Source organism: Oenanthe melanoleuca, chromosome 6 (genome assembly GCF_029582105.1).
Source record: "Oenanthe melanoleuca isolate GR-GAL-2019-014 chromosome 6, OMel1.0, whole genome shotgun sequence".
NCBI lineage: Eukaryota > Metazoa > Chordata > Aves > Passeriformes > Muscicapidae > Oenanthe > Oenanthe melanoleuca.
In genome coordinates, this window is record NC_079340.1 from 24,212,741 (window position 1) to 24,225,525 (window position 12,785).

Here is a 12,785-nt window from a genome sequence, read left to right on the forward strand (position 1 = left end):
CACCATTTCCATCTTTGTAGTCTCTGTAAATAAAGAGTTATTTCTGTAGACCAGCTGTCAGATCAGTGGCACTCTGAGGGCTGGACCTTTGATTTTCAGTTGTGGTGGGTCGACCCTGCTTTAGTGGACACCAGCTGCCCACTAAAGCCAGTCTATCATTCCCCTCCTCACATGGGCAAGATATATAAAATATAACAATGCCAGGTCACAATAATGACAGAGAAATACCACTGATTACAATTTAAAAAAAACCAGCCTTGACTTTGTGATTTTAGTGTAATTCATTATCAATCAGATCAGAGTAGGATAATGAGAAATAAAACCAAATCTTTAAACACCTTCCCACATCTTTCCTTTCTTTGCAGGCTAAATTTCACTCCTGAATTCTCTGCCTCCCCCTTCACCAGCAGTGCAGGGAGACAGGGAATGGGGGCTGTGATCAGTTAATCACTTGTTGTCTCTTCCAGTGCTTCCTCCTCAGGGGGAAGACACCTCCCACTCTTCCCCTGCTATTGGGATGGAGTCCCTCCCATGGGAGATGGTTTTCCATTAATTTCTTCAGTGTGGGCCCTTCCCATGGGCTGCTCCAGTGAGGATGCCTTCCTCAGCCACATTCAGTCAGCACTGTCAGCAGGAATGATGCCATGCTTTCAGCCTGGCTGGCACAGTTTGCCAGCCTGTGGTTGCAGCTTGTTACAGACTCAGAGCATGGACAGGGCAGTGCTGGATGTCCTCACTCTGACCTGAGCAGTGATGCTCTGTGAGACATAAATGGATTTGTGCTCATAAAAGCAAAGGCTGGCCCTGAATCTGAGCAATATGGACTGTTTGAAGAAGCATCTGTAACTTTGGTTTATTTTCAAATTGAGGTTGGGTTTTGTACAGCAAATACAGCAGCTGAGCTGGGTGTGTGTGCACAGTGCTGCATTCTACTGCACTGATTCTGCAGCTGCTGATGTGCTCTGCTGAGGAGTCCATACAATGATGGGTGCAGTTCAGTGGAGGAATATCTCATTTACTGCAATGAGAGAAACCTCTGCCTGGGACTCTGCTCACAGGAGGGTGTCTGAACCCCAGCAGGACGTGCAAATTCACAGCACCTCACCTTACCAAGGGGCAGGGCTGCTGTTGCCTGGGGGATGAATCAGGTGCAAGCTGTGATCCTGAGTCAGCCTCACCCTGATTTTGACCCTGTGCTTTGTGTTTGTCTCCTGCAGCCCCTCATCACCCTGGAGAGCAGCATCTCGCACACGTTCGCAGTGCAGGGGATGAACACTGTCACCGTGCAGGTCGCTGGGGGCAGCACCCTCATCCAGGACACCAAGGAGGTCGCTGTGCATGGTACCTCAGCCTTCTGCTATCGCATCTCAGGGGTGAAGGGCAATCGCTGCTGAGCCAGAATGAACTCTAGCAGTTGGTAATGCCTGGAGGAACTCTGAAGGCAAACCTCTGGTGACAAAATAGCTCACATATGTCATGATGACAAAGTACAGAAGTGAATGGAATGGGGCAGATAACCCCCATTTATAAATTTATAAATTTACAACCTCAGCATTAATAAGGTGGTTGGTGTCTCTCTCCTGTTCTGTTGATCTGTCTCTACACCCAGACAGGGAACTCCCAGAAATAAAAACCACTTGAACCAGACTGCCTTCCTTCATCTTCCCAGCTGTGGAAGGAAATGGTCACAGTGCATCATTTAGGTGATCTGAATGCAAGTGGTGTCTCTGTCAGTGACTGACAGGGGTCAGGAGGGGGCTGGAAAAGAGGACAGGACTCTGTTGTTGGTATCACTGCCCATCTTTCACAGCTGGAGGTCTGAGTGTGCCCACTGGACTTCCCCATGGGTAATGGTTGATATCTTCTGGCCATATCTGCATGTCACAGGTTTCAAAAAGCACCCTTTGGCAAATAACAGAGCTTACCCTGTTTGGGGCTTGATAAGTCCTGGGTGAAAGGGCTCTCTCAGCAGCTTAGAATAATTTCTGCCCTGGGCCAGTCTTTATTTTCCTTATCCAGCATTTGAGGACAAGCTTTTTTTTTGGACTTCAAGTTTTATTGAGAAACCTGGGCTTCGAGTAACTTGGGCTACTTTGAAGCTCAGCAGTGTGTAGTTGCACGGTGTGTGTCTTATTTCAGTAATTAAATACAGATAAATGTCCTGCTCTGTACTCAGATTAACAGCAGCTAAATAGATATTTATTGATTGTCTGGCCATGAAATGCAATAGGCTTTAATAATTTGTTAATGTGATTTAGTAATACCTTGGCTTGCTATTATCAAATATTAGGAACCTTCTACTTCATAATTTTGAGCACTGCAAAATGCAGTGTTTACTTCATGGAAATTTCCATCCTTCCACTAGTTTCTGGAATAAACCTGAATCAAATATATTTAAGAGTGATACCCACAAGTGATCTTTATCTTTATTCCCAGTAGGTCTCACAGAGAGTTCGTCACTCTGTTTTTAAATACCTTGGAAGAAATTTTGCCATTCTGTTTAGAAGATCCAAAGTTTTGGGTTCTGTCACAAAGAGAAATTGACCCATTTGGATCCAGTCCAAATAGTGCTATCCAGTGCTGTGTGTGGCTTGATGAGCCAATCATTAGCACCACTGGTTCCCCTTTGTTGGGGAATTAACCACTCCAGGTTTCCCTCCAGGAGGGTAGACAGAAAACATTACTTAAAGCAATTGTTTGTTCTGCAGTTGTGCAGACAGGCCTTCCAAATTTCAGCCAGGTGCTGCTTTGTTTGCTGGTGAACCTTCTTGTAAGCAGAATCTGAAGCTGAGTGACAAAATTACAGAGCCCAGAGGCATCATGAGGGTATCCTCTCACCTCTCTCATTCTTGCTTTGTTTCTCTGGGGAAAGCCAGAAGTTGGCATTAGGTCAAAATGTCCATTATAAGTACAATTATGAGCATTCTTTCCTTGCAAGCTCTCTGTCCTGCTTAGTGCTAGCTGCCTTTTTCCTCCTTCAGCCTTTTCTCACTCCCTTGCTTTATGATGTTTATGGTCCTCCTGTTGTCTTCTGCACCCTTGTCTGCACCCTAAGCACTGCCCATTTAACCTTCTCATAAATACTTTTTCTGTTCCAGAGTATTTCCAATCTCAGCTTCTGTCATTTTCTCCCAACTTGGACTACTATAACCCTGACATCCCTGAGTGGAGACAAGATGTTGGCAAAGTCATCAAGAGAGCACTAGCACAGGTGAGCATCTGTTTCCTTGTCTATACTAACATTGACTAGGCTGTTAAAACATACACTTCCTTGACATGCTAGCTTAAAAGAATGGGTAAACACAGCAGTGATGACACTGTCATTAAAAATCAATTAAAAGCTTCTTAATATGCTGGATCATTTTACAGAGCCAATCTGTATGGCTGATTTTGTGGAAATATTACAATTACTTTTATTAGTGTTTCTGTGTGCTTTTCAGCTTTTGATATCCCTGAGGATTTTGCAAATTCTAGATTTTAATAGTATCATCATTATTCTTATTTTTCCAAGCTGATATGACAGTATGCACTGGTTTCTATTCCAAATATTTGATTAGTGTTACTGTGTGTTGTTAAAGAGCTGATCCACTTCATCCCAGAAGAAACACATTGTAGTATTCTGGATCCATGAGGAAGATATTTTTATCTCATTTCAGGAGTTCCACATGCAGCTAAGTGTAGCAACTGGTGAACATTTTAAAGCTCTACTTCCTTTCCAACTGGGGCAAAAAATGAGGATTCAAAGGGAAAATAAACTTACCTTTAAAATATAGCATAAAGAGAGACTTCTGTAGGTGGAAGATACTGAATCTTCCTTTGGGATTAATTAGAATATGTAAACTAGTACTCATATTCTTGCAGGAAATGGGACAGAATAACTTATGATATCAAATAGGGACTTCAGTTTGGTATGAAATTAGGAGCTAGATTTAGACAAGCTTTTGTGGGTTTTGCATTCTACCAAAAATGTATCTTGTTGGGGTTTTTTTTGCTTTAGCTACAGCTGTTCTTAGAAATGGAGGCTGATTATTTTTACTGGGAAAGTACATTCCTGCTCAGCTTTTCTCATCTGCAGCCCACTCAAAATTCACCATTTATGGGTTTCCTTGATTGTTTTTCCATCCTGAAAAAATGCTAAGTTTATTTTTTTAAACTGTTTTTCCCTTTTACTGTATTCAGAGGCAAGCTTGCAGGACCAAAATAATTAATTAGCTGGTACTATGAACGGTTACAGAGAGCAGTGGCAATCTTGTGGAAGTGCTTGCTTGTATATCCCACCAGGAATGGGTGGCCCCACTGGAACATTTCAGACCGTGGAGTTTGAGGTGGGGTGGGACCAGAGGGCTGATGGAGCTGATGGAGCTCGTGTGGCAGAGCAGTTCTGAGGGAGGGGGGCTCCCTCCCTGCTGAGGATGCAGGTGGGTTTGGGGAGGGAGGGCAGCAGCCTCAGTGGGAGGGTATTGCAGAAGGCAGCAGTGACAGCAAACTGAGCAGCTCCTGGCACAGCCCTCCTGACCAGGAGCAAATCAGCCCCAGGAGCAAAGTGTCCCTCTGGGGACATTGCTGTTCATGGGTGGAAATGTGGATCCCACAGCCTGATAATGGAAGGTGATTGCAGACACTTTGCTTCATATTGTCCTGTTAATTGCACATTTATCAGTCGTTGCTCTGAGACAGATCTCTGGATCTGGCTTTGGGTCAGTTACTCTTTTGTAGCAAGGAGGACTATATGGAACATTCAGATCTGGAGACATGCTAGTTTGCACTTTGGGTTGAGATCTTTGAGTCCAGAGGTGTTGTCAAGCCCTCATTCACTTCTAGGAAGGAAGTAGAATTTATCTTTAGCAGAAGCTCAATTTCTGACCCACCAAACAGGCAGAACAGCTCATTAGGACCACAACACCTGCAGTGGAACTGGAAAATAACAACTTGATGGGAATGCCATTTCTGGAAGTGAATGGAAACATAAGTAATAAAATAGCAGCTAGAGATCTCCTTTTTACTTCTCTTCTAGGTGACTGGTATCCCTGATGAACAGATCCTGGTAGCTGTGTTCCCTGGGCTGCCTACTTCTGCTGAACTCTTCATACTGCCCCACAAAAACACAACAGAGAGGAGGAAAAGCAGTGAGGCTGATCTGGAGCAAGTAAGGAAAGAAGGATTCATGGAACATTTATTCCTGTCATATTGTTTGCAGATGGGCCCCTGAAGCTTTGGAAGTACTTACAATAAGTGTGGTGGAAATGGATGCATCTGGGACTGTGGCAGTATAGTTTATGGCATTAAAGAAAATTATTTTCAGAGGAAAACCAGGATTTTCTAATACCTCACTGAGATATGTCACAGTCTACCAGTAGCAGAGATTCTCCCTAAATCAGTGGAGTGTCCTTCTTACAGTAGTTATGGCCAAAGGAACCTTGAATATGTACTCCCTCTACTCCCTGGAGGAATGCTAATAAAGGGAGGCCAAAGCAGCAAGATAATATACTGAGGTTTACTAAAAATAAATCAGACTCTTCAGCTCATAGATCACTGAAACAAGACCTCTTTTTTTTTTTTCTTCTGCAGCAGTGAACGGCCTGTGCAAACTATATTTGGAAGTTACAATATCCATCCATTTAGATAAATAGGTAATTACAGTGATGTATAGCAACAGTGATATGCAGGCAAGGAAAGAACAACAGCACTAGGCTGCTGAAGCTTTCATGTTAGAATTACCAAGTGATTAAATCAGGTCTGTAAAGGCAAAGGAGTGAAGTACTGCTGGAAAGGCTGCTTGGCTCCAGCTAATGTTCTTGTATGCAGCATTTTCACACTGTGCAAACTATGTGTGAGCCCATTGCCAAGTAACTCTTGGAAGTTTGGATTGAACATTAAATTATTCAGAGGACTGGTGAATGCAGGGGAGGTTCTTGTCACTCCTTAAGTAAAGTCAATCCCTGCAGAGTAGTTCCTTTGTCCTAGGAAGTTATCAGGGCTGGTCTCTGAAATTTATGGTGGTCAGTGTGCAGGAAGATGCATTGAGGAGGGAAGGTTTGAAAGCCTTTTTGGAGGGATTGTCTTGGAGTAATTTCTGTCCTGCTCAGTATTCAGATCTACCAGTATTAAAAGTCCTGAACAAGCTGTTGTGTTAATATTTCACATATCAGTGTTATGCTGACATCTCAATTAGATTTTTGACTAACTAACTATGAGGCTCTAGTACTCTAATTTTAGTTGACAATCTACTGAGTTGTGCTTTGGCACCTGTTGTTGCCTTCTGCTTGAGGAGCTCTGCCTGGAGAGTGGGTCATTAGAACTGCTCATAGCTGTGCCCTGTCCATCAGAGCTGCTCGATGGAGATCAGGCATTAACAAACTGATGTGCTGAGTATGTGCTCTGGGGCAGCCAAATAACACATCAGAGCTGGGTTGCTGATCTCCCAGCTCAGCAATTCCAGTACATCCATCCAGTCCAAGGCCCCTTTTCTAAGTGAAGGAGAAATATGGCAAATTTTCCATTGACCTAAACTGGATTGTCTCATCCCCAACAGTCTGTTTGAATAGAAGCTACATGACAGGATCAATGGGAATAAAGAAATGCAGGTCTGGACTGCCTGGTTTAGTTTCATTATCCACCAATGAAAGGTCAATATGTCAGTGATTTCCAAATGCATTTCATCAAACTCAGAGGATATTGTGGAAGGTGAAAATGTCTTTAGTTATTTTCTCTCTTCCCATAGCCCCCCAAAAAAGAAAAAAAAAAAATTGCTAACCTAAGTTTGCTTCCCAGGAGGGAGATAATAATGAGAGTCTTATAAGTTCTGTAAGGGAGGCTTACATGCCATGACATCCAGTTCCACCTAAAGCACGTGTTCATTTATCTCCACTTCCTCAGACCCTGCTGAAGCCAGTAAGAGATGTCAGCCACTATTCATGGGCTTTGTGAATTCCTGAATGTCCTGCAGACTTTGCCATCTTCTATACTGTAACTGTTGTATCTCTTCTTATTTCATCAGGTGGTAGAAATCCTTTTTAATGCTCTCAACCAGAACCTGGTCCAGTTTGAGCTGAAGCCTGGTGTTGAAGTGGTTGTGTATGTTACTCAGTTAACATTGGGTGAGTGTGGAGTCAAAGGCACAGCTGTGGTTCTCCTGAGGCTGCAGACAACCCCAGGAGAATCAGTTTACATCAGAGCACTCACATTTGGCATGTGCCACTGGGCTATGTGCCAATTGAGACTTTTTGGTAGAAGCAGAAGTGTTGAAACCAACCCATCAGGGGCATCTTCATGCTCTAGTTTGTACAAGTATAAAAGGACCTTGTAAGAGTTCCCTGTGGCTTAATTAACAAGTGCATTGGTGTTTTTCAAGTGTTTTAGAAAACCAGGTGAATGGTGTTCTATTAAGTCCTTATTGAGCACCTGTGGAATTCAGTGGGATATTGCTAAGTTTCATGGATGTTGGAACAAATCCTCTAGCAAAGGGCTTGTTACTATTGTGACTGGCTAAGAAGCTTTAAAGGGGCAAAGTACTCAGGAAAAGATTGAAGCCTCTTATAGGGAATATTGCCTGAATACTGACTTCCAAAAATTAGAACTTATTTAAATTTCAACACTACCTATCTCCATTTTTGCACAAAGTAATGAAGAATCACTTTAAGCTTTGTCACTCCCTTTACTTTAAACCAGCCTAGTGTGAAGGTCTCAGCTATTGATGAAATAGTGATGGTTATAGAGAAGGTGATGGATTTATTTTTTGCCCTTACCTTTTATGACTGCCCTTGCAATTGTCTGAAGTGTGGGATCTTGTGCAAGTGCCCTTGCTGATAGCCTTTCTGAAAGCTTGGGATTCATATCCCACAGTAATGCACTTCAGCTTCTCCTCAGAGAGCCAAGAGCTGGGCTAAATCAAGGCTCATGACCTTTCCTACAGGTAATGCCTTTTTACTTTCACTCTCTCACTGCTCCTTTGGTATGTGAGTCAGATGCTAACAGGAGTAGTTCTCCAGATTCTGCCTTGGTTCTAGCAAGGCACTGCATTTAAATTATGTTTTGCAGCTATTCTTGCACTCTCTCCAATGCAGGTGCTGTATTTGTTTCATGACCATTCCCATAGTGTTTTGACTTGGATGAAATCTCTTTCCCACAAAAGAGCCAGAAGTGTTAGCAGCAGAATACTGGCAGGATCAGACTGCTAGGTGTGGAAATTTGACAGTGAAATCAGAACTGACTCTATTTGCATGACTTTGTCCCTAACTTCAGGGTGATGGAAAAAGAATAGAGAATAGTAAAGCACCAAAGCCAAATATTTATGCAAAACGAGAAACACTCAGCTGCTACTTATAATCATTTGTGCATCATTAGAGACTTCTCATCAGACACTTGATCTCAGCACAGTGCTCAGGCCATTAAGATGGTGTGCTCTGATGAGCTCTTGGAACAGCTGCATAAACAAGGTATAGGAATATACTTTATTTAGGCTGCCAAAATGTCAAGGATCAAAATCTCCAAAATATTATAATGTATTGTGTGCTTGGATCCAGGATTATTGCTTTGGGCTCCTCCACATTATGAAAACTGACTCAATTTAAAAGTCTCTAAGGTCCTATACAAGGATGAACCTTGAGGCTTATCACAAGAGTAGATCCCTGTAACATGTGAGATAGATGAATATCCTTGGAAGGTGGGAGTTGTGCTGTTCATTGATGCTCTAAGGTATCATCTCCAAAGGGGAATAGATATGTATTAAGCCATGCTTCATAAAATTCATTTCCACTCTAGTACCTGGAAAAACCTGGAAAGTAATAGCCCAGAGTGTTAATAGAGGAGTGATTGGGCATTCAGCTAAGCCTGGCTGGCTGTGCCTTTCACTCAGGGATGTTGGACTGCACTGGCTTGGAAAAGGGCCCTGCCTTCTGAAGGACAGGAGAACCAATTTGTTTCCTGCTGATGGGTCTTGCCAAAACCAGCATGCACCATGCAGCAGTGATAAAGCAGATGTGACAAAGGCAGAGTTGAGCTCAGCTCTTGGTAGCTGAGGTGTTTCCTTGTAATATCCCACTGATGTAATGCTTTGCCTTTCCTCCTGCAGCACCCCTTGTGGACTCCAGCTCGGGTCACAGCAGCTCAGCCATGCTGATGTTGTTGTCAGTGGTGTTTGTGGGCCTGGCTGTTTTTTTAATCTACAAATTCAAGAGGTAAGTTGAAAAACGTTGGGATGGGAGGAAGAGACTCGGGGTGGTTTAGAGGAAACCTTGGCAGAGCTGTGCCTGAATTGCAAATGTGAACTGTGGTGGCCTCAGGCTTAGGTGAATGTAGTTCCCTATTTCTGATACTTAGAGAGAAAATCATCTGCTGCTGTTTCACCACAAAGCTGATGCTCCAAAACTTCACCAAGAGCTCAGAAATCATCTTCTGCTTCAGCAGGTGCATTTAAAGCACAGCCCAGAAATGGGAACCTTTGTGCTCACTGAGTACTGAGATACACAAAGCAGGCTCAGTCAAAAACCACATGATGGATGGATGACTCCACACAGTCTGTACCCACCTGCCCAGCTGCCTTGGTGCAGCAGCATCTCATTTGTATCTTGCAAAGTGAATAGGTTAATCTTGCAGAGGAACAGGTGTGTTTATGTTAAAGGTAGGAGACTTAAAGCCAGAAAAATTTGTGTAAAGCATCAGAATGCCTTTGGGAATATGTGCCAAGGTTTAATTTGACAGATGTTAATATAAACCTTTTGCTTCCAGACAGCAGGCAGGACCAGGTCTGGCCCATGGCACTTGGCTGCTGCAAGCTGTGAAACAGAATATGTGATAAGAATGGCATGTTTGCTGAAGGTCTGCTTTCTGAGGAAATGTTTTAGGCAGATGGGGCTCCTTAGGAGGAGCTTTGCATTCAGTACAGCACTTACAGAATAAAATGATCTGCATGATCCTGACCAGTGGCAAAATACTGTGTTAGAAACATAGGCTGAGTTTGACTTAAAATTAAATAAATAAAACTTTATGGATGTAGTAGTCCCTCTAAATTAAAAACTAGAGCTTTTCCTGTCCAGATTCCAGCTAAATGTTGCTTTCTCCAGCTTTTTTGCCCCCCAGGAAAAGGCTAGTATTCTCTAAGGTATTAGTAGGATACAAGCAATGTTCAAAATTAAATTATATGATAAGACAGGTATCTATTGTAATCTCCAGGTTTAAAGTTTCCCTCCTTGCTACCATCTTGCATTAACCATTGTCCTAATCAGTGAGTGGCACTCCCTGTAGTGCTTGATCCTGTGCACACTGCTGTTATCAAGCTCCCACTGACTTCAGTGGCCCAGGACAATTTCCAGGGAAATTCCTGACTCTGCTCAGACAGATTTCAAGGCCTTCAGCACGATCTCCTTTTGCAGCCTGAAATCCTCTCTCTGCTTCTAAGAGGTGTAATACAGCTTCCCAGGGGAATGGGATTTGTTTAAGGCATGGATTTAATAGTGTGCTGGGGAGGCAGCTGATGATTACCCTCCCACACAGATGTAGGATGAGGAAGGCAAAGAAATCTTCCTGGGAGATGTGACAAAATGCAGGTACAGCCCTGCATAAGGCATGCTTGCCCTTGTGTCTTGGTGAGATGGTTTCCTGGGTTTGGCCTGATGTCCTTGGCCCTGTGGTCAGCAGTTACCAGGAATAAAAGTCTTTACATTCCAGCTTCCAGAGAACAGTGAGGAGCTTGTTAATGCACTTTGCTTTGGCACTCTCTGGGTCATGTTCTGCTACTACAGCTCATAAAACTGACTCTTGTACTACTTAAGCACCCTGAGATTTGAGCATAACAGCCATTTATTGTGCTCTAGGGCTGTGGAGACCCTGCCTTGTTAAATTCTGTCTGAAAGTTGATTGTATTACAGATTGGGAGTGAGAAGGAAGGTGGTTAAAGCATCAGTTTTGCTAGTCCAGAAGCTTATTAACTGGCTGTCCCCTCTTATCTCTCTGTCCCAAAGGGGAAAAACCCAGATCAAATTGACAAAGTTTAGGATAAGTCATACACAGAGTGTTCTCAATTTGATTTTTCAGAACAGAAAGCAACTTTTCAGCTCTGTCTAAAACCCCTGGCTCAGTGGAGCAGAAGGGAGAGCATGTAATGATTCTTAATGGAAAAAGGGGAGCAAACCCAGAAGCTTTCCTGTAGCTCTCAGTGATGCAGAGGTCCATTAGCCATGTGTACTTCTTTGATTAATGGTGGTCCCAGCCTGAATACAGAACTTCTGCTTACAAGGAAAGGTTAGGGGAAAGCATAGGCTGACATGATTTTTTAATTCTACAGATTCATAGATTTGGTGCTTTGCTGGTTTGCACACAGACTCCTTATTAGGAGTCCATCAATTTATAGACTCAGCAGGCATGTAAACACTGCTGCCAGAGAGATGCTGATTGAAGAGGTCCCAGTGGGAAAGGAATGAAGAGGGGAAAAGTATGGAAATAATCAGAAAAGAGTGGTTTATTTTCTGGAAGATTGAGATATGTCAGTCAATGGTGTGTGTGTGAGTGCTGAGCAGTGGTGGGGCAGCCCATGTGTGTGTCCTGGGACAGCAGTGCAGGGCTGTGTGTGCTCAGAGTGATGTGGTTGTGCCACCTGTGTGTGTGCTGGGAGGCACTGCAGGATTAGGTATTTGGGTATGCATTCACAGAGCTACAGCCCTCTCAGTTCCTTTTTCCCCTAACTCTTTGAAGTGCCTTGGCACTCTGCCTCACAATTCTAAAGAGCTTTTCTCACCTTTCCACTCAAAGTTCAGAGATGATCACTGCTCTGCCATTGCATTCTTTGGAAGTAGAACTAAGCCTTCCACTATCTCCAGGCATGTTCTCATGTCTCTGTATGTCTCCAGACAAATTCTGGACACTTAGATCTTATGGGAGTGCATTAGTTCTCACTCATTTCTTGTGTAGTTCCTATATCTTCTGGTGGCATTTAAGACATATTTAAACATTTGAAGGTAGGAGAAAGGGAGAAGATAATGAGATCTGTTGGCTGCTGCTGAGCATCCCAAACATGTCCTGGCACAAGTTGGTTGAGGCCAGGACTTCATAGGAGTAAAATCAGCATAGATCTACCAAATTCATGAGAGCTGAGGCAATTTCCATATCCAGCAGCAGAGAGATCAGCAAGAAGATGTGGCATTTTATATTACTTCTTTTGAGCACATCTTCTTTCTCTCTTGCTCCTGTGTTCTTTAAGGAACTCAAAATATTCTCCAAATTTTCTTTATTGGAGCAGTGTGAACTTCATGGCATGAAGACTTTCTAAGAGTATTAGGAAAAGCAGTCAACTTCCAAGAGGCAGTGCAGATAATCCTGGCAGCCCCCCTGATGTTTTACACATTCCTTTTCAGGTCTCTCATTTTAAACTTGCAGGGATTACTACCTGTCTGTATAGGCTTGCATAATCTGTCTACCTGACTCTCAAGGATGTCATTCTAGCAGGTCAAGGTAACTTTGCTTGGGAGGAGGAAGAAATAATCCCTTCACTTCCTTGGCTTCCTGAGCAGCAAGGAAAAATAAGTCCTTGCAGGCTTGATCCATAGCATGACAAACTGGTTTTTGCAATGGAATGGTAACAAATAGACTTTGGATGGGTGTTATGAGGTCCAAATCCTTTCTGACTCCAAGGCAGGAGCAATTCTTTATAACTCTTTCAGATGTGACAATTTCTTCTGAGTCAGTGTGGGCCTGTCAGCAGCAACAAGCCCAGCAATTTTTTTGCTCAGTTGATACTAGCGCCAAATTGATTTTTACTTTTGGTTTCCAATGCAACACTAATCATATAATAA

General features: G+C 43.1%; 1 protein-coding gene across 1 annotated transcript in view; it reads left to right on the forward strand.

Moving 5' to 3' along the window:
• The window catches only part of SORCS3 (sortilin related VPS10 domain containing receptor 3), a 260,476-nt gene that overhangs the window by 246,499 nt on the left and 1,192 nt on the right, over window positions 1–12,785 (forward strand). The window contains exons 21-25 of the mRNA XM_056494921.1: window positions 1,218–1,341; window positions 3,099–3,211; window positions 5,015–5,146; window positions 6,998–7,097; window positions 9,071–9,176. Of these exons, the coding sequence (XP_056350896.1) occupies window positions 1,218–1,341; window positions 3,099–3,211; window positions 5,015–5,146; window positions 6,998–7,097; window positions 9,071–9,176 (575 nt within the window). The remainder of the gene's footprint in view (window positions 1–1,217; window positions 1,342–3,098; window positions 3,212–5,014; window positions 5,147–6,997; window positions 7,098–9,070; window positions 9,177–12,785) is intronic.